This window comes from Mirounga angustirostris, unplaced genomic scaffold (assembly GCF_029215605.1).
Source record: "Mirounga angustirostris isolate CCGP_5_RB_7025 unplaced genomic scaffold, mMirAng1.0.hap1 SCAF_1, whole genome shotgun sequence".
Lineage (NCBI taxonomy): Eukaryota > Metazoa > Chordata > Mammalia > Carnivora > Phocidae > Mirounga > Mirounga angustirostris.
In genome coordinates, this window is record NW_026991709.1 from 195,859,414 (window position 1) to 195,881,714 (window position 22,301).

Here is a 22,301-nt window from a genome sequence, read left to right on the forward strand (position 1 = left end):
CGGCAGTAATTAATTTGGTGAGCACCATGGTGTGCAATTCAGACCGACTCTGAGGACAGGAAGGTCCCAGGTGTGGGGGAATGTCCTCTGTCCCCCAGAGGAAGGGACGGGCGTGGGACTCGGGATGGACATGGGACACTTCAAGCAGCAGCGGTTCAGCCCATCCCCCACTCCACCCATCATGGCTCTGGGGACCCTGGGGAATTACAGTCTCAGTAACAGTAACAGGGACTCTATTAAAGTACTACTACGTGCCGGACACAGGGCCAAGTACCTGGCAAATGTGCTGTCATTTCATCGTGTGGCACCTGCTGCAGCCAGCCCCGTCGGCCCTGGGAAAGAGGAAACTGAAGCTCAGAGCGCACCCAGGGTCACACAGCCCTAAGTGGTGCGGGAAGTCGGGATCCTGGGCACAGCTCATGGCCGGTGGTCTGAACAGAGGGAGGCCCTCTGAGGGACAGGCAAGCACACGGCCCTCTGGTCTATCTTTCCCTCCTGCCTTCTGGGAATCACAGCCACTCCCCTGGAGCTGGGCCAGAGCTGAGACCACAGTCGCCTGAGCTCTTCCTGGGGTCCAGCAAGTGGATGTCAGAGCAGATGTCTCAGCAGGCATCCCGGCCAGGTGGGCAGAGAAGACACCACCAGGACAGGGTCTCAGAGCAACAGTGACAGGAAAGCTGAGCTATCTGAGACTGGATGGGAGAGAGCCAGACAGGGAGAGAGGGCCGGAGATGGACACTGAGACGGAGTCACATCTGAGTCAGCAAAGGACAAAGAGAAATGCAGACAGAAGGGACAGAGACACAGGGGAGGAGACTGAGCAAAGAGGGGGCAGCCGGCGCCCAGGCCGAGCAGCAAGGACAGCTGAGATGGCAGCAAACCCCAGAGCTGGTGTGGTCAGCGGACCAGAGGCCTGGGGTCCAGGAGAGAGCCATGAGGGAAGGAGCATTGAGAGGAAAATAGGAGAGGAGAAATGGAGGCCCAAAGCCTTCATAAGGTCAGGCTCTGCTGGCTGGGGCTCCCAAGGAAACAGGGCGGGCAGAGCAGGGCCACTCCAGGCCTGGTGTGGGAGTCATCTCTATTAATCCAGGAAGACTGCCTGAGGAGGCAGTTCCAGACAAGTGAGCACGTGGGCGTTAGGAGAGCCGAGGGTGCATGAGGATGAGCGAGGGGTGTGGCCCATTCTGGGAAAGGCTCCCCCAGAACCAGTTTTCTAAACCTGGCCTGACACTCAGGACAGAGGCAGAGACCCTCCCTCAGGACAGGAAAATCCAGGCAGGGCTAGTCCATCTCCTTTCTTTCTTGGATGGTGAAGGGAGGCCCTGGGGCTGTCAGTATGGTCAGCCCGAGGCCAGAGGGCCCCTGCCTTGTCCTGCAGAGCCATGCCCTTTCAGCTGCTTAGGAGAAACACTGGGGAAATGCAGAGCCACCTGCCTGCCAGCCGAGTGGGGACAGCGGGGAGGCAGGTGCAGAGCTCCCCCTGTCAGCCCAGATGGCAGGCAGCCTTCCCTGTTGTGAGACTGAGACAACCCCCTGTACCCCAGTCCCCATCAGCCGCTAGGAAATATATCCCCTCTACTAGACCCCAAGACTAGAGGTCTCTCCCCCTCCTCAGATTTCTCAGGCAAGGGCGGGTCTCTTTCAGCCTAGGATAGGACTGTTGCTTCCTTTCCCAGACGCTCAGGACGGGGCCTGCCTCCGCCCTCAGACAGGGCCCATCTCTCCTCCTCAAACCCTCCAGGCCAGGGCAGGACGCCTCCCCCCACCCCTGGCCCCTTTCTGCCTTGGCAGCCCAGGAGGTGTCAACAGCTTCCATAACCACAGGCAGACTGCCCCTGGCTCTAGCCATCACCTCCCCCAACTTCTCTGGACACCTGACACGGCCACGGCCAGCCTGGGGTCAGGGCCCAGTGCCCAGGTCCTGCGACCCAGGCAGCTGTCAGGATTTCCGGCGGGGGGCCTCTGGGGCTGACGCCTCTCAGCCACTTTCTCATCTGGACTCTCCCCCCGCCAAGTCTGTACTCTGCTGGGGTCTGTGTCTGGATCCTGGAGCATCTCCCTTGGGAAAGGAGGGGGACACAGCAGGGAGAAGGTGGCCTTGGGAGGCCTGGAGCCCAGAAAACCAGCACACGACCCAGGATGTGCCCTTGGGCCCCAGGAATGAAGGCGTGACTGTCGATCCCCGGGAGGGGTTTCACCAGTGCAGGAGAAAGGCACCCGTGCGGGCTCCTGGGCTTGGTCCAGCCACTCCAGTGGGCCTGGAACTCTGTGGCAACTGGGGCGTTTTGAAGGAAACGGCTGTTTCATGAATCCCCAAAACAAACCAGAAACCTTTTATAATAATGTAACAGGAGGCAACACAGGGTAGGATTTGGAGTCTGACAAACCAGGTCTATCCAGCTCAGGCTCCGGGGAAATGACTGAGCCTCAGTTTCTTCATCTATAAAATGGGGCTGTCAGTAATTCCCGCCCAGAGAATGCTGTGAATAACTGAGACTTCACACACGAAGTTGAAACATGAATGGCTATGCTTTAGGGGGCCCAGCTCCCACCAGAGTCTCCAAACTTTCCCCCCCACCCCCCAGAGTCCCCTTTCTCCTCCAGGCCCCTCCTGGCAGGAGCAGACAGGCAGCCCTCAGCCCCACTGCAGCCTGGGGCAGACCAAGCTGAGGTTTGGGGGGAAGGAGGAGGCCTGGGTGGGGGCAAGGAGCCAGGAGAGTTAGGTGGCGGTCACCTCGCAGGTGGGACCAGTGGCAAGCCCCTGTCCTAGGTCGCCGAGCAAGGCCTTCGGGGGACTGGCCTGGCCAAGCACTTTCCTGCTCCAAGCTGGAATCCTCAGGCCATCCCCAGGGCTCTGTCACCCTCTGCACCCCCACCCTGGCTCCACCCCCCTTCCAGGCCAGCCTGGCCTTTGGCCCCATCTCCTCTGACAAGAAGAGAGGGAGAAGGCCTGGCTCACCCCCATCTCAGACCGTTTTTAGCCCCCGAGGAACTCGGCGTCCTCCCAACAAGGGTGCGTGGGTCGTAGTTGGGTATTAATAGCTCAGCTGGAGGAGGTGACCGGGACTTTCACAGCCAAACCCTGAAGGCCTCGCATCCTGGGTGGGCAGGGCAGCCCTCTAGTTGTCCACATGGCCTTTGTGGGATCTCCACCACTCCTATCTCCCAGGGTTTCTCTCAACTCCCTCCAGCTCCCTCCCCTTCCCACATGCTCATGCCCCCCCGCCCCCGCCACCTTGGTTGAATCTCCCTGTGGTGCCCTGGGGTAGGGGGACCTCGGGGGTCAGGGCCCCAGTGCCGGGTGAACAGCCTGAGACGGGTCCGTGCCCAGGCCCCGTGGGAGATGAGAACAGAGAGGCCTGTGATAAGGCTTCCTCCTTGGCACCCTTCTCCTCTGCCCGCTGGCCTCTCATTCCTGCTTGCCCGCTCCACCCCCAGATCCCTGCTGGCTGCTGTGTGGGCTTGTCCCCAAATATCTGTCCATGCTGGGCCCAGAACAGGGAAGAGGCGGGAAAACCCAGCTGGCAGAATGGAGGCCTGGAAAAACTGCCTGCATGCGGCTCAGGTGGGGCAGGCAGGGAAGCCACAGGGCCCTGGGCCACGGCCCCTGGCGCACTTCTGCCCACGAGGGCCCCCCCTGCCACGGAGGCAGGGAAGGGACACACATCCACAGCAGGCATGCCACCTGGATGCCTCGACAACGCATCCTCACTGGCAGCTCCCCCACACCCCACCGGGGCCACAGTCGTGAGGATAGCAACAGGCAGTACCATCCGCTGGGGCAGGTGGCGACGGACAGCTGAGGCTCCCATCCTGGGAGCAGGGACGGCCCTGCCCTAGCAGCTTTGGACACTAGATCCGCTCCCAGTCCTGTTCAGAGTCTCGTTCAATCCCTGGAGCACCCCCCACACCAGTCTTGCTCATCATAGGCATCCCTCTGTCACCAGTCCTGTCCAGCTCATTTCCAGGAAATCGGAAGGCTTCTCTGGGTCTTTGGGGACCTCCTCCTCAGTCAGCTGTGGCCCTCAGCACCAGGCTGATCCTGACCTCTGAACTTATATCAGCCTGAGTCTTGACCCTGACCTCAGACCGCTCTTGGCTCTCCAGCCTCATCAAGTTCTGAGCAATGGCTCTTGCCCTCTGACCCCACGACTCCAAGGTAGTCTGGACCTTTGGCTGCTAAGACTGAGGCCCAACCCTCTGATCTCTGACCTCAGCTCCAGTTCATCCGAACCCTTAGGCCCAGGTTGAATCTGGGCCACCAGCCCCTGACTCCCACCCCAGGCTGAGCCCCCAGGCCAGGCCCAGGCCTGGTGAGGACTGGCCCCCCACTTCCCTCCCTGAGCCTCTGTCCTGGGCTCACCCCGGCTCCCAGCTTTGTCTCTCAGCGTGGAGGAGGCCCTGTATGCTCCTTACACTCACTCAGCCACCCCCACCCTGCGTTTTGAAGCAAGCTGACGCAAGGAGCACATCACACCCGGCGATTTATGACTCGGATGAGCAGAAGCTGGAAACATATGCTATTTCGGGGCTGGATCCTGGTGGTTTGGACTGCAGGGAAAGCAGAGCCCACAGCAGAGGGAAGGGCAGCATCCAGGCAGATGGACCCTCACGCACACAGACACCACATGGTGGGGTGCAGGGGCCCTGGGTAACCTGGGGCTGGGACCACGCCCCCCCGGGGTGGGGGCCGAGAGGCAAGCATGCCTGCACACCCTGACCTGGAGGAAACTAACTGTGATAAATGCGACACCCTTCCAACCCTTACACCTCGTTTTCTTTCCAGTGTGGAACCCCTATCGCGGATGGCTCGCACTAGAAACTGGGTCCGCGTCCTGGCCCTCCTTCCCATAAGCTCTGAGACCTAGGACATGCTGCTCAGCCTCCAATAGTCTCAGCATCCTCATCTGTAAAATGGGAATGTGATGCTACCTTCTTCACAGGCTTTTATGAAGAGGAAATGCCATCCCTGGGTATGCCTGGCACGTGGCAGGAACAGCTACTAACTTTCCGTCAGAGATAAAGCCCATGCTCCAGTGGGAGGGTGGGTAGCTTCTCCCTCTGCTTCCACCTGAGGGCCCCTGGGGGACACAGTTTGGAAACCCTTGACCTAGATTCTAGGCGGGCAGTAGGACCAAAAGTAGCATTAGCTGATGATTACAGGAGCCGGGAGAGCATGGAATTTGTCAGCATGGAATTAGGTCACAGAATTCTTAAAAACAGAGGAGCCACAGAAGCCAAAGTCTCCACATCTGAAGGCGCAGTGCTCTCCTAGTTCAAGAATGGAGCGCCCCAACCAGGAAAGGATGGCCTCCTGTCTCGGATGGCAGGTTGGGGCACTAGCACATGCCCATCAACTTTTCTCTGGGTGTCCTGCAGCATCCAGGGGCTGGGGGGCCCTTCAAAGCCCCCCATTTCCTGAGGACTTGGGGGATTTCCTTCTTCTCCAGCCCCTCCCAGGCCTCCTTCCTCCACCTGACCGCCTCTCTTGACCCCTCCCAGCACTGCCTGCCTACATGCTGAGTCCCTTGGGGTGAATCCCAGGGGGCCATCCCTGCCGCCTCCGGGAACCCTGCAGAGCGGGCTCTGGACACATCAGTGACCTCAGGCCCAACCCTCTCCGGGTTCCCTTTCCTCGAGAGTGAAAGTAAGGCAGTTGGCATCATTGGAAGAAGGTGGGCGGCCATGCACTGAGACCCTGCTGTGCACTCAATGCTGATTTGGGAAACGGAGTCAGACGGGGGTGACATGCCCAAGGCCACGTTGCTGGGAAGCAGCAGGGGAGGATTTGACCGAAAGCTGCTGTCCCGAGAGGAGGGGCACAAGTGAGGTCCCAGGTGTGGGACAGGCTAGGGCTACCCTGCACGGGGCAGCAGCAGGGATCTACGGCCAGCGCGTCCTCACCCCGATCTCCAGGGGTGGCCCAGCCTCTGCCACGGCTGGCTGAGCCCCGCCCCCAGTGCCATTCCACATGACCTTTCCAGGTGGCTAATGAGGGCCCGGGCACCACTCAGTAATTGGCCTCATTAGGCGGCTGGGGCTGCCCAGGGGATGGGGTGGCGGATGCTGGGCCCTGTGGGGACAGGCCAGACAGCCTCCCGTTAATTACCTGAAAAATCAGACAATTAGGCCTCCTGCCACCCGCCTGCCCACGTCCTGCTGGCCCCTAATTACCGACGGCTGCTGAGCGGGCCGGGAGTGACCTGGATTTGGACCAAGGAGCAGCCATTGCCGTGTCGCCCCTCCCCCAGCCCTCATCCATCACAGGCGGTGGACACGGGCGGGGGTGGTGGGAGGCAGGGGAGCTGTCTGTCAGGGATCCTCCGGTAGCCCCCTTCCCCAGCCCTGGACCCTTCCCACCCACAATCCTCCTGACAAGGGTGGTCCTGGAAGAAAAGGGATGGATGCCTATGCAGCCCCGGGGGTCCTCAGGGAAGATGGGTGGGCTGCTGGGGCAGGGCAAAGACTCAGAAAGGGGAGTCCAAGAGTTGGGGGGTGATGGCATGACTGACCTCCCCCTTCTGCCTGGTTCCTCTGGGGAAAATATACTGGACTGTGTTCGGGAATAGAAATGGCCAAGAAGACAAAGCTGAGAGCTCTCCTGGGAGCCCCGGCCCAGGCCGGGGGAGGCTGGGGGCCCAAAACTGCCCTTGGGGAGTCCCCCTTCTCAGAGGGGAAGATGGACCTGGACAAAGCACAAGCAGAGTAAAGCCCATGGTGTTGGGGGAGGTGTGGAGAAAGGGGACCTGGCTCGGTTGGGGCCTGGAGATCTTCCCGGAGGCAATGACCTTTAGGCTGAGCCAGGTGAGGGGTGCACTGTTCCCAGCAGAGAGAACAACAAGTGTGGGGGCCTGGGGTGGATGTCTCCCCACTGAAAGCCCTGGCGTGCCCCGGGCGGTGACAGCAGCCCAGCCCCGGGGGCCTGAGCAGGGGAGCAGGATGGACACAGTGGGGTTGGCTGAGGCAGGTGCATGCTGGGAGCCACCATCTTTGCAGCTAGGGCCTGAAGGAGGAAGCCTGAGTGTTCCTTGGTAGCACTGAGGCAGCTTGCAGGAAGTGCCTGGCCTACCTCCCTGACATATTTCCTTTCCTGGTTTCTGTGCTAGGATTGAAAGTCCCCTCCCTTGTGTCCCTGGGGGCCTTGGAGGCCCAAAGATGCTGGCTGCGCAGAGAACCAATTACAGTCCAGAGAGGTCAAGAGGCTAAACTGAGGTCACCCAGCCAGTTGGCTGGAGTGGGCCTCAGAGGTGTCCACCCTGGTCTTCCAGTAGAGATCTGGGCCCAGCCGGGGACGGAGCCACGGCAGCAGGGTAGGGGAGAGGCAGGAAGGAGGCAGGACCACATGGGGAGGCTGGACCCTGCATTTGGGAGCTCATTTCCCTGGCTGCCAAAAGTTATGCCAAACCCATCTCCCAGCCTAGCTCCACCTCCAGATTTTTCTTTCCCCAAAACCGTCCCTGAGAAGAAATGGGGGGAGGGTAGTGAGACCAGAATCCTAAAGAGACCCTGACCCTGTGTGTTTCCAGGCAGTGGGATAGCCCAGGGGCCTGCCTCCTGTGGTGGTTATGAGATGGGAAGGGGACACGCTCAGAAAGGCCCAAAGGCAGACAGCCGGGAGAGGCTCAGAACATCCCAGCATTCCTCTGTAGGCAGAAGTTTCTGCTGTTGTTACTTTTGTAAAGTACAGACTCACTGGGTGTTTTTAGTGACTCCCTCACTAATTAGCTATGTGAGCTTCACCTCTGAGACCCTGACTTTCTTCATCTATGAAAGGGGGATATGGAGAAAGCCTCCCTTGCAAGTTGCCATGGGGAAAAAATGAGACAAAATGTGAGTCCCTGGAGGTAAGCCATGCCGTACCTGCCCTCGAATCCTTCTGTCTCCCCATCTATGAAACGGGCCCCACAGCCCAGAAAGTCAGAGGCAATCCTCATTCCCCATGTTCTGTCTTTCTGTCCTTGGGCATCATTGAAATGTGCCAGAACTTCAGATGCTGGGCTTCTGAACGGCACGGCGCAGGCGGCCTGACATCCAGAATGCAGCGGAAAGGCTCCGAGAGCCACGGGGCCTCAAGGATCTGTGGTTCAAGCAGAGCCTACTTGTAGCAGTAACGAGGGAGCAGAGTGGACTAGGGTGGGGAGGAACATGGTGTGGTCGCGCGCACGTGTGTGTGTGTGTGTGTGTGTGTGTGTGTGAAAGAGAGAGAGAGAGAGAGACTGACTTGGGGTGGGAGGTCAGTGGCAGCCAGGAAAGAAGGCAGGGAGGGAGCCCTTGCAGAAAGCAAAAGGCAAAACAGGCTTTGGATGAGCACAGGGACAGAGGAAGGACATTCCTGGAAGGAAGCTTTGTGAGCTGAGTCATGAAGGCGGGAATGTAGGTAGTCTTGGTGGAGAAGGTGGCTCTGAGATTTGGGAAGAAAAGAGTGAACAGGTGTCAGGGTGGAGGAGCAGAATATATCTTCTTTTTTTTTTAAAAAAAAAAGACTGTTATTTTTAAAGTACTCTCTACACCCAACGTGGGGCTCAAACTCGCAAACCCGAGATCAAGAGTCGCACATTCCACTGACTGAGCCCGCCCGTCAGGGGCCCCAGGAGCAGAATATGTCATATAATCATAATGGCGGTGCACATGGTGTGTTATGTGCTGGGGCCCTCACACACATGCTGAATCCTCCCGAGAACTGATGTGATCATCCCCCTTTACAGATGCACTGACTGAGGCTCAGCCAGCCAGTCACCTCCCTGAGGCCCCACATGAGGAAGCAGCAGAGCTGGGCATTCAAGGAACAGTGTGTCCATCCAGCAGGCGCCGTGCTATGTGCCAGGGCCCAGGGGACAGAGAGCATCAGGATGGCCCTCAAGGAGCCACCCAGGACCAGGTCGGAGGTCTGGTCATAGGTGAAGCCCTGGCCTGGGGACTCCAGGTGTGGGCTTAACCTGGGCTTGCCACCTTCACCTCGGCTTTGAAACCAGGTCTCCTGACTCCCCCGAGCCTTGTTCCTTCACTGGCCCCATTCTGAGTCTTGTGGGAAACCATCTTTCAAGCCAGGAAAATGGGGATGCACTCACTCTGCAGAGGACACTGGAGCCAAACGTGGGTGGGGGCCCAGCGGCCTCCATTCTAGGCATGTGCCCTAGACTGCCCTCCCCCGAGCCTCAGTTTCCCCATCTGTCCCATGAGAAGGAGATGGGAGCCACGGAGAAGCGGCCTGGAAGGCCTTGTGAGCTTCCCTGCCATGACACTCAGTGTGGCTGGAGGTCGGAAGTGGCAGCACTGTCTAGAAGTAAAGGGGCCGAAGCCCCTTCCTCTCCATCCCTTTGCACGGGCCTGGGCTTGCTGACAATCTCTGGTGTGACTGCTCCGTGCTCCACAACCCTAACTGCCACGGCTACCCAGGCATTTCCTGCTAAACCTTCATTTGCTGCGTGGCCACCGCTGTAGGGATGTGGGGCCTCCAGGCTCCTGCCAGGAGCCAGAACGCCATGACACACGCACATACACACGTGCGTGCACACAGATAAGCACCCACCCCTATCGACTCACGGTTGTCTTGCTGTGCTTCCTGTCCTGTTCCTGCTAGCATGAGTCCTCCCATAATCCTTCCCAAATGCTTTGTGTTCCACCGCCGTATACTGAGGACCCCAGGATCGTCACCCTGTGTCTGTCTCCCTCAGTGGATGGGGACCTCCCGGGAGGTGGCCACTGTTCTTTTTCACAGTCTGGCGGCTGCCACAAAGGAGACACTCCTTTAATGGGAATGTTTGTTAAAGAAATGGATGGTTGGTTGGATGGACAGACGGGTGGATAAATGGATGGATAGATGGTTGCCTGATGGATTGGATCATTGGATGATGTATCCGTTTCCTCTGGCCACTCTAACAAATTACCACAAACTTCGTGGCAGAAATCAACACAAATCTATTATCTTACAGTTCCAGAGGTTAGAAATCTGAAATGGCTCTCACTGCCTAGAGAAAATCAAGGCGTTGACAGGGCTGTGTTCCTCCTGAAGTTTCTTTCTTTCTTTCTTTAAAGATTTATTTATTTATTTATTTATTTATTTATTTATTTATTTATTTATTTATTTGACAGAGAGAGAGAGGGAACACAAACAGGGGGAGTGGAAGAGGGAGAAGAAGGCTTCCCTCGGAGCAGAGAGCCCGATCCGGGCTTCATCCCAGGACCCTGGGATCATGACCTGAGCCAAAGGCAGACTCTTAACGACTGAGCCACCCAGGCGCCTCTCCCTTTTCCACCCTTAAGGACCCTTGTAATTTCATTGGGTTCCCCCCAGATAATCTAGGATAATCTCCCTATTTTAAGGTCAGCTGATTAGCCACCTTAATTCCATCCATAATCGTAATTCCCCTTTGCCATGTTAAGTAACATATTCACAGGGTCTGAAGATTAGAATATAGGCATCTTTTGAGGGCCATTATTCGGCCTACCATAGATGGATAGATGTTTGTTTGGATGGATGTATAGATGTACGGATGGATGCATGGATGAACAGACAGCAGACTCAGCCCTCCAAGTGGACATGAAGAGCTTGAGACAGAGCAAACATGTTAACCTCCCATCTTCTGCATCCTCTGCTTCTGTTAATGTAGTACAAGAGCCCTGGGCCAAGGGAGGGATCTTTCCCAGGTTCTGCATTCCTCTCTATTGCATTTTATCTTCCCAACCGGCTCTGGCTCTCCCAGAGGTCAGGTATCCTGCCCCACCTACCAGTCTGGAACCCCAAGTCAAATTTGACCCTTGCCTGCCAATGAGTGAGAGAATGACTTTGTGGGATGTGCCACTGGGATTGGAGGTTGGAGGGGTGATAGGGGTGCAGGGGTTGGGACTCCTACTGGATGAATGTGATGGAATATCAGGGTGAGGAGACAGAGAGAGGAGGTCAGCCTCCCGAGCTCACCCACTTTGGGATTTTTTTTTTTTTTTGAGGGAGAAATCAACTCAATTTGTGTTTATTCCTTATCTATCTGTTTAAATACAGTATTTGTTTAATGTAAAAGAATATCTGGAAGTGACAATGTATAATAATATAATGGCCACCGGTGACCGACCCCACAATACAGGCATAGGAATGAGCTCTGCCTTGCGAGACCTAAGCTCCCTGAGGCCTGGGATTCCTGTCTGTCTCGCTCTGGCCGCATCCCCTCCGGTATCAATTGTGCCCAGTACCCTATGGGCTCTTGAGAGTTGTTCATGGGTGGAATTTTCCCATGTGTGCCACCTCTATCTGACTCCTGCCTACCTGAGCATATCAAGAATCTTGCCTCCTGGACCCTGACACAGTCCCACCTGCTCTGAGGATAGTCCCTGTCAGTCCTGCACCGAGGGGGTGAGAGGGAGCCCAGTCTCATCAGACTGATGGAGCAGGTGGGATCGGGAGAGGCCTCAGCAGGCCCAGGAGTCAAGTGCTTCATCTTGCATTTGCACCCGGTTTTCAAATGAGGCTCATGGCAGGGAAGGGAGAAATTGGGGACAGGAGCCCTGATCCAAGCCCCTGTCTAGGCCGGAATGAGTGGAGGGGGCTCCTGCCCTAAAAGTATGTGGAAGGGATCTCCTCTAACACAGACTCTGTGCTGGAAGGAGCCCACTGCCACCACCTCAGCCAGGCTGGTCCCCCTCCATGATGCGAGCCCAGGGCTCAGGCCAGCCTCGGCCCCTAGCTCTGCTCCGTAAGCACTGTGCTCTGGGAGCAGGCGTCGGGGAAGGAGGTGGGAAAGGGCCACATTGCCTGCAATATCCTGCACCCCTGCCCACCTACCAGCACAGCTTTTCTCCATCTCCTCTCAGGGAACCCCCTCTCCAGGCTGCTGCCACATTCCCACCCCCGCAGCCCCCAGGCCCCTCCTCCCGCTAGGGTGGGAGCACAGCAATTCAAGTTATATTTAGCCAAGCCTCATCCTCCAGGAGCCGCAAGTCAAGGGGAAGCCGCCCCCACACCTCCAGGAGCTGCTTGTGGAAAACGATTAAAACCAGAGCTGCCAGGCCCGTGCCAGGCGGGCAGCCGCGCAGAGACAGGCCCATTCAGGCCCGCCGGGCTCTCGCTGCTGGCTCCCAGAGCTGCGGCCTCGTTGCCAGGAGTGACGGGGGTCTCCACACACCCCTCACGGCCATCACCGCTCAGCAGCTGCTCCTCAGCCTGCCTACAGTGAGCAGGGCATCCCAGGGCAGCCCCGCTCTCCCATCTCTCTCCCCCTGGGCAGGGCACCTTGGGGGAGGGCAGCTCCCCTGTTTCCAGAGAAGGTTTGGGGGGTGGGGAAGGACCCCTATGCTGCCTGCCTGGCCTTCTGGTTGCTTTAAGCCTGGTCCCAGGAGGGCTACTGAGTCCGACAGAGACCATGGGAGAGGCCCTGGTAAGTGCTTGGCTGGAACAGGTCCCTGAAGCCTCACCACAACCTGGCAAGTAGGTAGTGTCCTCATCCTAGTCTTACAGGAGGGGACACTGAGCCACAGGGGTTCAGTATTTGCTCCAGCTCACCCAGCTGCTAAGTGTCAGGCAGGATCTGGGTCGTACTCTCCAACCTTCCCCAGTGGATGGGCTGGGCCGGAATGTGATGGCCAGCTAATGAACAAGCATGGGGCCGGCACAGAGAGGAAGGACTCACCAGTGTTGTCCTGGGAGGAAGAGGTAAGCCCCCCACTCTCGGCCACTTGCCGTGGGGTCCAGAGCACACTCTACCCCGGAGTCATTCCCTCAGGAGAGGCATCGTCCTCCTTTCCCCAAGCTGTCACCCGTTTGAGAGTCTCAGGTGGCGTCCAAGCCCAGAAGAGCTTCCAGAAGTGGCTTTGACTGAGAAGAAGCTGTGACCCTGGGCAAGTCATTTCATCTTTATCAGCCTCGGCTTCCCCACCTGCAGCATGGGAGTAGCGAGAGAAGCCACTCTGAGGGTATGGCGATGACCAGGGATGAGCAAGGCAAACCTCCTGGTTCCAGGCCCCAGCAGGGGGCCCCTTTCCCTGCTGGAGCCCTGGACTTAGGGCTGTGTGCTGGGAAGGTGGGGATAACCCCTGTGGGCCAGGCCTCGGGGCTTTGGGGGTACAGCTCAGGGAGGCCTCGATCAGCTGGGGTCTGGTGCCAGAGAGCCCCCTGCCTCCTCCCCACCTCTGCCTGTTCTCCCCGCCTTCAAGCCCAACAGTGTGCCTCCTCTGCCAGGGAGACTTCCAGGTTCTTCCTCCAACCTCCAGAGGCTCCTGGCCGGGATAGACCCTCTCTGTTCCACATCTTGGTGTGCTAGGCCTACAGCTTCCTCTCCTCCCAGCCCTCCAGGCTCTGTGCACAGGAGATGCTCCTGGTGATTGTGGCCACAGCTCAGGTCCAGCAAACATAAGGGGTTTCAAGCTTGGGGTCCATCCACAGATCTCTTGGGTGGATCCCGAGGTCATCCTTTCTCTTTGCTGCATGGCAAGCCTCTGCCCCAGCCTGAGTGGCTGAACCTATTACATGGAGGTGGGGTAGAAGGGGAGTGGGGGGCAGCCCCTGGGAAGTTGAAGGGTTTACCCAGTGACAGCTTGGATAGGGCAGTGCCTGGGCCAAAGCTCATTGCCTGTGGTCACAAGCCCTCCTTGCCCTTTAGGGTCCCCAGCCTTCCTGAGTGTGCCCTTCCTCAGATCCCCAGCTCCCCTCTGCTCTTTCTGGTGTCCCTTGTGCCTCCTTAAACAGGGCTGGGCCTCCTTCTGCCTCTTTCCATCCATGATGTGCTGGGACCTCGGAGGGGGTTTTACTGAAGCACTAAATGGGGAGGAGACAACGGCAAGCCCAGAGCCTTCCCAAGACCTCCCCCAGCCCACCCCCATGGGGTACGACCCTCCTGCGGCCCTCATGGCCTCTCTGTCCTTCAGTCTGACAGTAAGATCCTCCCCTCACCCCCGGCCTCTCTTTAGCCTGGACCCAGACGGTGGGCATCCAGGCAGGACGGGGTAAGGGGAGGTGGAAGGGCTGTGGGTGCCACGGCAATAACACCCTGGCTCCCTGGAAACTGCTGGGGAGGGAAAGGAAAGGGTCCTTCCCAGCTCCCTGGCTTCATTCTTCCTTTTCAGACCCTCTTTGTTAAGAAGGAGTCCCCTTGGCTGTTTTGTGTCTTCCACCTCAGAGGCGGGGGGGGGGGGGGGGGGGTGTTGGGAGGCACTCAGGGGTGCAGTCCTGCCCTGTCCAGCCCCCTCACATGCACCTACTCCACACACCCCCACCCCGCAAGTCAGTTCTCTGAGCCGCTGAGCCTCTCCTCCATTCCCATCCTGCCAGTCCCTGCCCGCCCGAGGCCAACTGACCCCTGCCTCCTCCCAGGGTCACTGCCACCACCACCCCACCCCACCCCCTTTCTAGGCCTGTCTTGGGTGAGTGGGTCTGAGCTGAGGCAGGGGGTAGCCCAGAGGATGCCCCCACTTGGGAGATCTGTTGACCGTAGAGGCCACAGGCTTCTCCCAGGTCCCCTGGGGGGAGGGGGTCAGTGTCACAGGGCTCCCTCTATGGCCTCACCGGGCATACACCATCCCATGCTCCTCTGGGTCCTGGTGGGCATCTGGACCACAGCAGTTCTCCATGTGGTTGTGGGACCTCTAGCAAGTCATGCCCAAGGACTCTTGTCTCTCCATCTGTGAACTACATAATGAGAACCCCATCACCCCCGCCCCTCCAAGGCTGCTGTGAGGTCCGCGAATGCACAGCCAGGCTCTGGGATGCTTCCCGCCTGCTCAACACTGGGTGCTGCTCTCCCTCTCTGTTACAGGTGAGGAGACTGAGGCTCAGAGCTGTGAAGTCACTCTGCAGGTGGGTGGCAGTCAGCTTTGAACCCAAGCCCACCTGATGTCAAAACCACGTCCTCCAGCCACTCTGAAGTGGGCCAGCAGGGGCGGTACCCACAGGCTTCGCTTTCTCTGCCCTGAGCTCTCTTTGGGGAAAACCCCCCACCCCCACCCCCATCACCACCAGGAGCTTGGAGCCGGGGGACCCAACCTACCCCGGAGCACCTGCCAAGAATGGGCAGACCGAGGCTTGATCCATAGGTGGGGTGGGGGAGCGGGTGGAGAAGCAGGTGTATGTGTGTGTGTGTGAAAAGGGAGAGAGAGAGAGACTGGGGAGGCTCAGAGGGTTCCCAGGAGAGGGGCACTCCGGCCTGCCAGCAGCCGCATCATTCCATCCACGGGCCTGTGCTGCCCCCGTGTGGACCACAGGCTCGCATCCCCGGCTGCCCACACCACATCCCTCCCCGGCCAGAGGCCCCGCCACAGGGAAAATCAGGGCCTGAGGCTGTTGAAGGCATACCCAGTGACCTGAGGGATGGTCCGCGCCTCTAAGCCTCTACCTCAACTGTGCTCTCTTCCTGCCAGGTCCTGAGCCCCAGCCTGGCGTCAAACCCTGCCCACCACCTTTCCTTCTCCAGGAGCTTTGAATCCCAGACTCCCAGAGTTAGGCGAACTTAAGAGTTATATTCCCCATCCTTCTATCCCATACTTCATCCTCCATCCCCAGTAATTAAACCACTGCTGACACACCTCTTGTCTCAGGGAACTCACTGTTTCTGGAAACTCACTGCTTCGTGGTTTGGGGGAAATTTTGATTGCATAAATGATCCTCATCCATGGAGCTGGTATTTGCCTCCCTCAGTCACAACTTGGGCATTTCTAATCCAGTGGTTAGGGGCTCCTCTTCTCTGTCCCCCAGTCTTCTACAAAGAAAGCATCCCAGTTCTGATAATCCACTCACAGTCCCTCTTATTTGGGCACACTGGGAGTCCCTGTCTCTCTGGAACTGCAGGACTGGGGGGACCCAGGACCCCTGAGGACTGTCACTTCCCCCCAACCTGGCCCTCCCTTGGATCCTGTCCTCATTTCTAGCACTCACTTGCCACTGACACTTTCCCTCAGCCTTGTCCCCCTCTCCAGAGGCCTTGTAGGGAAAAAGCATGGATGGGACTGATAATGATTGAGCACCTAATGTGTACTGAGCCCAGTGTCCAGTGCTTTGCTCCAAGTATCCAGTTTCACCCCGTGAGGCAATTATTTTTTTTTGTTAAAGGTTTTATTTATTTGACAGAGAGAAAGACAGCCAGAGAGGGAACACAAGCAGGGGGAGTGGGAGAGGGAGAAGCAGGCTTCTTGCTGAGCAGAGAGCCCAATGCGGAACTCAATCCCAGGACCCTGGGGCCATGACCTGAGCTGAAGGCAGACACTTAACAACTGAGCCACCCAGGCGCCCCCCGTGAGGCAATTATTGTGTTTGTCCCCAGGTTACGCTCAGACTGAGGCTTAGAGAGCAGAGACCCGACCTGGTAGAAGAGCAGACTCTTATCTCTGTGAAATCCCTCCAGGCTGACTGGCTTCCTGCCTCCTGATTCTGCCATCTGCCTGGATTTGTGAAATGTGTACATTTAATTCCTCAAATATTTATCAGGTCCCTGCATGTACCTGGGGCTGTGCTAGGCGCAGCAGAAACAACCCCGGATGTCTCCGACCCTGGTACTTTGCTGAGTGGGCCCCACTGGATCCTACTTGGGCTGCGGTTGGGCTGTTGCTCTGGACAAGGCCTGGATGGGTGGGTCACATACTGCCCGGTGGAAGGCTCATTGGTCTCCAAGCCTCACCTCTCCATCTTGTGCCCAAGACACTGGCAAGGGGCCTGGTGGATAGACACTCTGCTGAGCCCAGCGAGTGGCTCTGCCCACGGCGAGGCCACAGAGGTTGGCAAGCGGACCTAGGCCTCCACATGGACCTGAGATGGGGCAAGAGCTGCTCTCTCACAGAGGGTAGAAGTGTGTGAACCCGGGAGGAAGGGTTAAATTTTTCACCTTTTTTGTGTCAGAGACTACTTTGACATCTGGTGATGTTTCTACTGACCTCTTTCAGAAAAATGTATGTGGCGGGGGGGAGCTTGTTTGTTTGTTTATTTAAAGTAATCTCTACACCGAACGTGGGGCTCGAACTCACGACCCCAAGATCAAGAGTCTCATGCTCTTCCAACTGAGCCAGCTAGGCGCTCCCAGAATAATGTTTTTAAATGTGTAAAATAAAATAGGATTACCAAGGATTTTCATGAACAAGGAAGGATGTCCACGAATTATGACTGAATGAATAGAATCAGGTTAAAACAGAGCTTTTTTTTTTTTAAAGATTTTATTTATTTATTTGAGAGAGAGAGCTCAAGGGAGAAAGAGCACAAATGGGGCAGGGGTGGAGGTGGTGGGCAGAGGGAGAAGCAGACCCCCCGCTGAGCAGGGAGCCCGATGCGGGGCTCGATCCCAGGATCCCAAGATCATGACCTGAGCCGAAGGCAGACGCTTAACCGACTGAGCCACCCAGGTGCCCCAAAAGAGCTTTTATGGAAGGAAGGAAGGAAGGAAGGAAGGAAGGAAGGAAGGAAGGAAGGAAGGAAGGAAGGAAGGAAAGAGAGAGAGGAAATTCTCCCTATACATAGGGCAGGCCCTACCATCTTTCCTATCTTGAAAAGCATGGCAGGCCAGTGTCTCCAAGGTCATGTTCCCCTTTGGCCCCTGAACAAGTCCCCTCAGATCACCGTCAAAGCTCCTGGCTCTTGTCACTGCTCCCCCTTTGCCTGGCAGCCAGGATTCCACCCTGGGCCAATCCCTCTAGCAGCTCCAACGTCAATGTGCGACCATCACCTGTCTCTGAATCTGCCTCCGTCGTTGGACTATGGCTCTCTGCTCACTGCTTGCTCTGCCACTGTCGTAAGAGCCCGGCAAGACTGAGTCCCAAGCAGGTGTCACTGCTCACTTTTTAGGCGCTCACTGTGGCAGCTACTGCTCAGCTGGAAGGCCACGCGGTGGAGCAACCTGCTTCCTTTAAAGTCATTCCAGCCCCCTCTGCTGGCCCCTACCCTGCCTGCTCCTCTTTCTCAAGGGTGCAGCAGTGAAACTTTCTTCTCCCTGTCCCACCCTCCGGGCCCAGCTCTCCCATTCCCTGAGCTGAGGCCCTGACTCCCCAACAGAGACTGTGCCACCCCTACTTCCCACAGCCCCCCCCTCTGCCCACTGGCACCCCCTCCTGTTCTCAGCAGCCCTCGGGACTGCTCCTCTGGACCCCTTCCCTCTGGCCTCAACTGCTTCTTGGCCCTAGGTCCCCCTGCCAGCGTCTAAGCGTGCTCTTCCTTCTCCTGACTCACACTTGCCAGATTTCTCTCCCCCTTCTCAGGAATGCTTTGGTAAGGCGTCACTGCCATGTCTGGCCTCCACATCCTTCTTTCCCCCCTTCACTCCCCAACTCTCTGCAATATGCTCCTGTCACTCCATGAATCCACCTTGCCAAAGAAATGTCCCCGCAGCCGGTGTCTACTAAGTTCCTGTTCTGCATCAAGTGCTATGTCAAGCAATGGGAAAGGAAAAGTGACCAAACCGTCCTGAACTCATGACTCTTGTGTCAATGGACACATACACAAGTAAATAAAGAATAGAATTAGAGTCTGGAAAGTTCTGTGAAGGAAGCAAAGAGAATGATAGGACAGAAAACACCTGGGGAGATGGAGTGGAGTGTATCTATTTTAGATAGGGCATCCTAGGGAGGCCTCTCCAAGAAAGCATGCCATCCAAAGAGCAGGGAGAAGGTAGTCCAGAGGGAGGGGATAGCAAGTGCAAAGGCCCTGAAGTCAGAACAAGCATTCATGGGCGCCTGGGTGGCTCAGTCAGTTAATCGTCTGCCTCCGGCTCAGGTCATGATCCCAGGGTCCTGGAATGGAGCCCCCCATCACATTGTATCAGGCTCCCTTGGATTGAGCCCGGCGTCGGGCTCCCTGCTCCCCAGAAAGCCTGTTTTTCCCTCTCCCACTTCCCCCTGCTTGTGCTCCTTCTCTCACTGTGTCTCTCTCTGTCAAATAAATAAACAAAAATCTTACAAAACAAACAAACAAGAAAAAGAAAGAAAGAAAGAAAAGAAAAGAAAAAAGAAAAGTACCCCTGGCTACTGTGCGGAGAATGGACTGTAGGGGGCAGAGGTGAGGCGGGGGAGCTGTGAGCAGGCTGGGGGAACCTGGAACCGAATCGGGGCAGTGAGTGTGGAAAAGAGTGGATAGGTACTGGACTTGGGATGCAGCTGATCAGGGAGAGGATGGAGGCCAGAGTAGCCCCTGAGTTTTGGGCTTGAACATCTGGGTGAATGCTGGTACTGTTCACAGAAATGGGGAAGGTTGGGAGGGACAGGGCTTTTATTGCTTTGTTTTGAGGAGGCCAGTGATCCAGATGTTTCTGCTTAGATGCATTAAATGTGATAGGCCTATTGGACATCCAAAATGAGTTAGACCTTGCCTCCCGACAACTCCCCCCCCCCCCCCCCCCCCCCGTTCAGTCTCCACACAGCAGTGGGGGCTGAGGGCATTGTTAAAGACACAAGGCAGATCTTGTCATTGAAAGTCTTCAAAGGCCTTCCCTTCCTTTGGAAATAAACTCTGCCTCCCCTAGCCCTGGCAACTCCCTCCCTATCATTCACTTCTCTCCAAACCCATGGGCTTTTTTCTTTCCTGCCAAGCATGAATGCTTGTTTTGTTTTGTTTTGAAGATTTTATTTATTTGAGAGAGAGATCACGAGCAGGGGGGAGGGGTAGACGGAGAAGCAGGCTCCCTGCTGAGCAGGGAGCCCGATGCGGGGCTCAATCCCAGGACCCAGGATCATGCCCTGAGCCCAAGGCAGACGCTTAACGACTGAGCCCCCCAGGTGCCCCCAAGGGTACTTTTCAAGAACACGAGTCTGTCACTCCCTGCCTAGCATGCATCCCTCAAAGACTCCCTTCGTCTTCGGGACCTTTCACGAGAACTGGGTCCCAAGAGCTTGGTCCAGGAGGAATAAGCTACGTAAAACCTGCAGAAAGCAGGGCCAGACTCATAGTACCGCCCTCGCGTCTGGCTTATACCCTCCCGGGCTTCGGAACCTTTCTTCCCGGCGCTGGGGGAAGCTTTTCCAGAAGTACCTTCCGGCCTCGACGACCCTCTTTCCCGTGCTGCACCGCGGCTTTCCTCTTTCTCTTTCTCTTCCGGCCCGAGGTGCCTCGGGAGCCGCGGTCTTCGGTGAGAATCGGCTGCGCGGTATCGGGAACCATCCGCGGCTCCTAGCCGGCGGCCGGACGCAAAACCGGGAAGGACAGGGAGGGGTTCTCAAGGAGTGGATGGGGGAGGGAGAACGCGGATTTGGGGTGGAGCGCAGTCTGGTGAGGGAGGGTTGGTTTCAGGGCCCTCTTACCCGAGTTCGGGAGGCCGGGACCGGCGTCGGGTCGTGCTGAGTAAGTGGAGGCCGGGGCAGGCCGCAGGTGCGGGGCCCCTGCGCTGCAGCTTCATTCTGGCTTCTGGCCTCACGTCCTTCCAGATCGGGGCGGCGGTGAGAGTCCCAGCCAGCCTGGCGGGCCCCCAGCCCTCATCTCCGCTCTCCTTCCCCAGGTGCAGACATGGCCAAGTCCAAGAACCACACCACGCACAACCAGTGTAAGTTCCCCCGGCCCCGCCTCCGTCTCACTTCGGACCCTGGCAAGGACTGGGGACACTCTGGGCCTGGGGCTGGCTTTGTTCTCGGCCAGGATGACCTCTGGGTTGTAGTTTAAGAAGCCAGGGGTCCTCTTGAGCTGCCCACAGTGCTTTGCATTCAGGGATGGGGGCTATTCCAGCTCTCGAGAAGACCTGCCCTGGGAAGTAATGGTTTTCCCAGGCTGGCCCGCTGTGACGTTGTGTGGTCTTATTAGAGCAAGTCTTGCTTGGTCTAATACCTTTGCTTCCCCACAGCACGAAAATGGCACAGAAATGGCATCAAGAAACCCCGGTCACAAAGATACGAATCTCTTAAGGGGGTGAGTGAGAAAGGTGTCCGTTTGGCCCCCGTCGCACAGCGAGAGCGCCTCCTGTCTCTCTTTCCGGCTTCAGCATCTGCCTGAGCAGCGACTGTTAATAACTGTCCCTCGTCTTGCCTGGACTACCAAAGCCCACAGTTTTTCTCTCCAGCCAGCTTTTGCCTGGACTTCAAGTTCTGCCAAAGCCATAATAAACCGTTGCTTGGCTTTTCCCAGCCCAGATTGTAACTCCCTAGTCAGGTGTAACCTGCCTCCGGAGGGTAGTTTGTGCCCCTTGCTTATCCACAACACTTCAAGGAGAGAAACGGCCTTACCTTTGTGTACCAGGTACCCTGTGAGAACCTTGCATTCCACCAGCCTGTGGCCTTGAACTGACCTCATGCAGGGCTTGGGGGCAGCTTTCCTTGCTGTGCCAAGGAGTTCTCAGCTGAGAAGGCTGGGGCTGGAGGGTCTAAGCAAGAGAACGGGGTCCTGTCTGTCCCCTGTGCCCTTGGTCTCTGGTCTGTGGAATGAACCATTAAATCTCTGAACCTCGGTTTCCCCATCTTGGTCTGTTTTTCAACCTCATTTGCTGTGTATCTGTTGGACCAGGCTTGGTGCTTAACTGACTCCTTCCTTTAAAGAGGTGGGGATGGCCCTGAGGGGTTTCAGGAAAACCTCAGCCCTGCAAGCCTGGCTGATGGGGCAGCCTTCATTTGTTCTTTCCTTCTGCGCTTGGCCTTTGAGCTCAGTTGGGCTCTGGGCATGTAGCCCTGGAAATATGGTCTGTATGTAGCATTAGCAGGGTGGAATGGTGGCTTTGGGGGTTGTACATGTTTCTCTGCAGGTAGTTTGTAAGGGGTGTGTATTTCAGCATTTTAAGTTTGACTTGATGTTGTCTACGCCCCCAATAGGCCTTGGCTGGAGCCCAGTAGTCTCCTGGTACAGCTGTGGAGAGGGCCACCAGTGGTGGCTTGAGGCCCCACATGCTGCACTTACAGCCTGTACCTTTCCTTGCCTTCCAGGTAGACCCCAAGTTCTTGAGGAACATGCGCTTTGCCAAGAAGCACAACAAGAAGGGCCTGAAGAAGATGCAGGCCAACAACGCCAAGGCCATTAGTGCACGTGCCGAGGCTATCAAGGCCCTTGTCAAGCCCAAGGAGGTCAAGCCCAAGATCCCAAAGGGCGGCAGCCGCAAGCTCAATCGACTTGCCTACATCGCTCACCCCAAGCTCGGGAAACGTGCTCGTGCCCGCATTGCCAAGGGTCTCAGGCTCTGCCGGCCAAAGGCCAAGGCCAAGGCTCAAACCAAGGCCCAGGCTGCGGCTCCGGCTCCAGCTCCAGCTCCAGCTCCTGTTCCTGCTGCAGCTCAGGCTCCCAAAGGTGCCCAGGCCCCCACAAAGGCTCCAGTGTAGAGGCTTGTGTCTGCCAGTGTGAGGACAGGACTGGTGTGACCCCTGGGCTTCTGTCTGCATGGGGCTGGTGTCCTCCTTTGCTCTTTGTACAAATAAACCTGCGGCAGGCTCTGTCA

General features: G+C 57.2%; 1 protein-coding gene across 2 annotated transcripts; it reads left to right on the forward strand.

Annotated features, from left to right (window-relative positions):
* Positions 1 to 19,878: 19,878 nt before the first annotated feature.
* Positions 19,879 to 22,301, forward strand: RPL29 (ribosomal protein L29). Of its 2 annotated transcripts, none has more exons than XM_045862243.2 (4): positions 19,879 to 20,021; positions 20,388 to 20,432; positions 20,727 to 20,791; positions 21,796 to 22,301. In XM_045862243.2, exons 2-4 carry the CDS (start codon positions 20,396 to 20,398, stop codon positions 22,183 to 22,185), a joined length of 492 nt encoding a protein of 163 aa, XP_045718199.1. In that variant the 5' UTR covers positions 19,879 to 20,021; positions 20,388 to 20,395; the 3' UTR covers positions 22,186 to 22,301. The 2 variants fall into 2 exon arrangements, with proteins under 2 accessions (XP_045718199.1, XP_045718200.1); XM_045862244.3 differs by having other exon boundaries at positions 19,951 to 20,021; positions 20,317 to 20,432.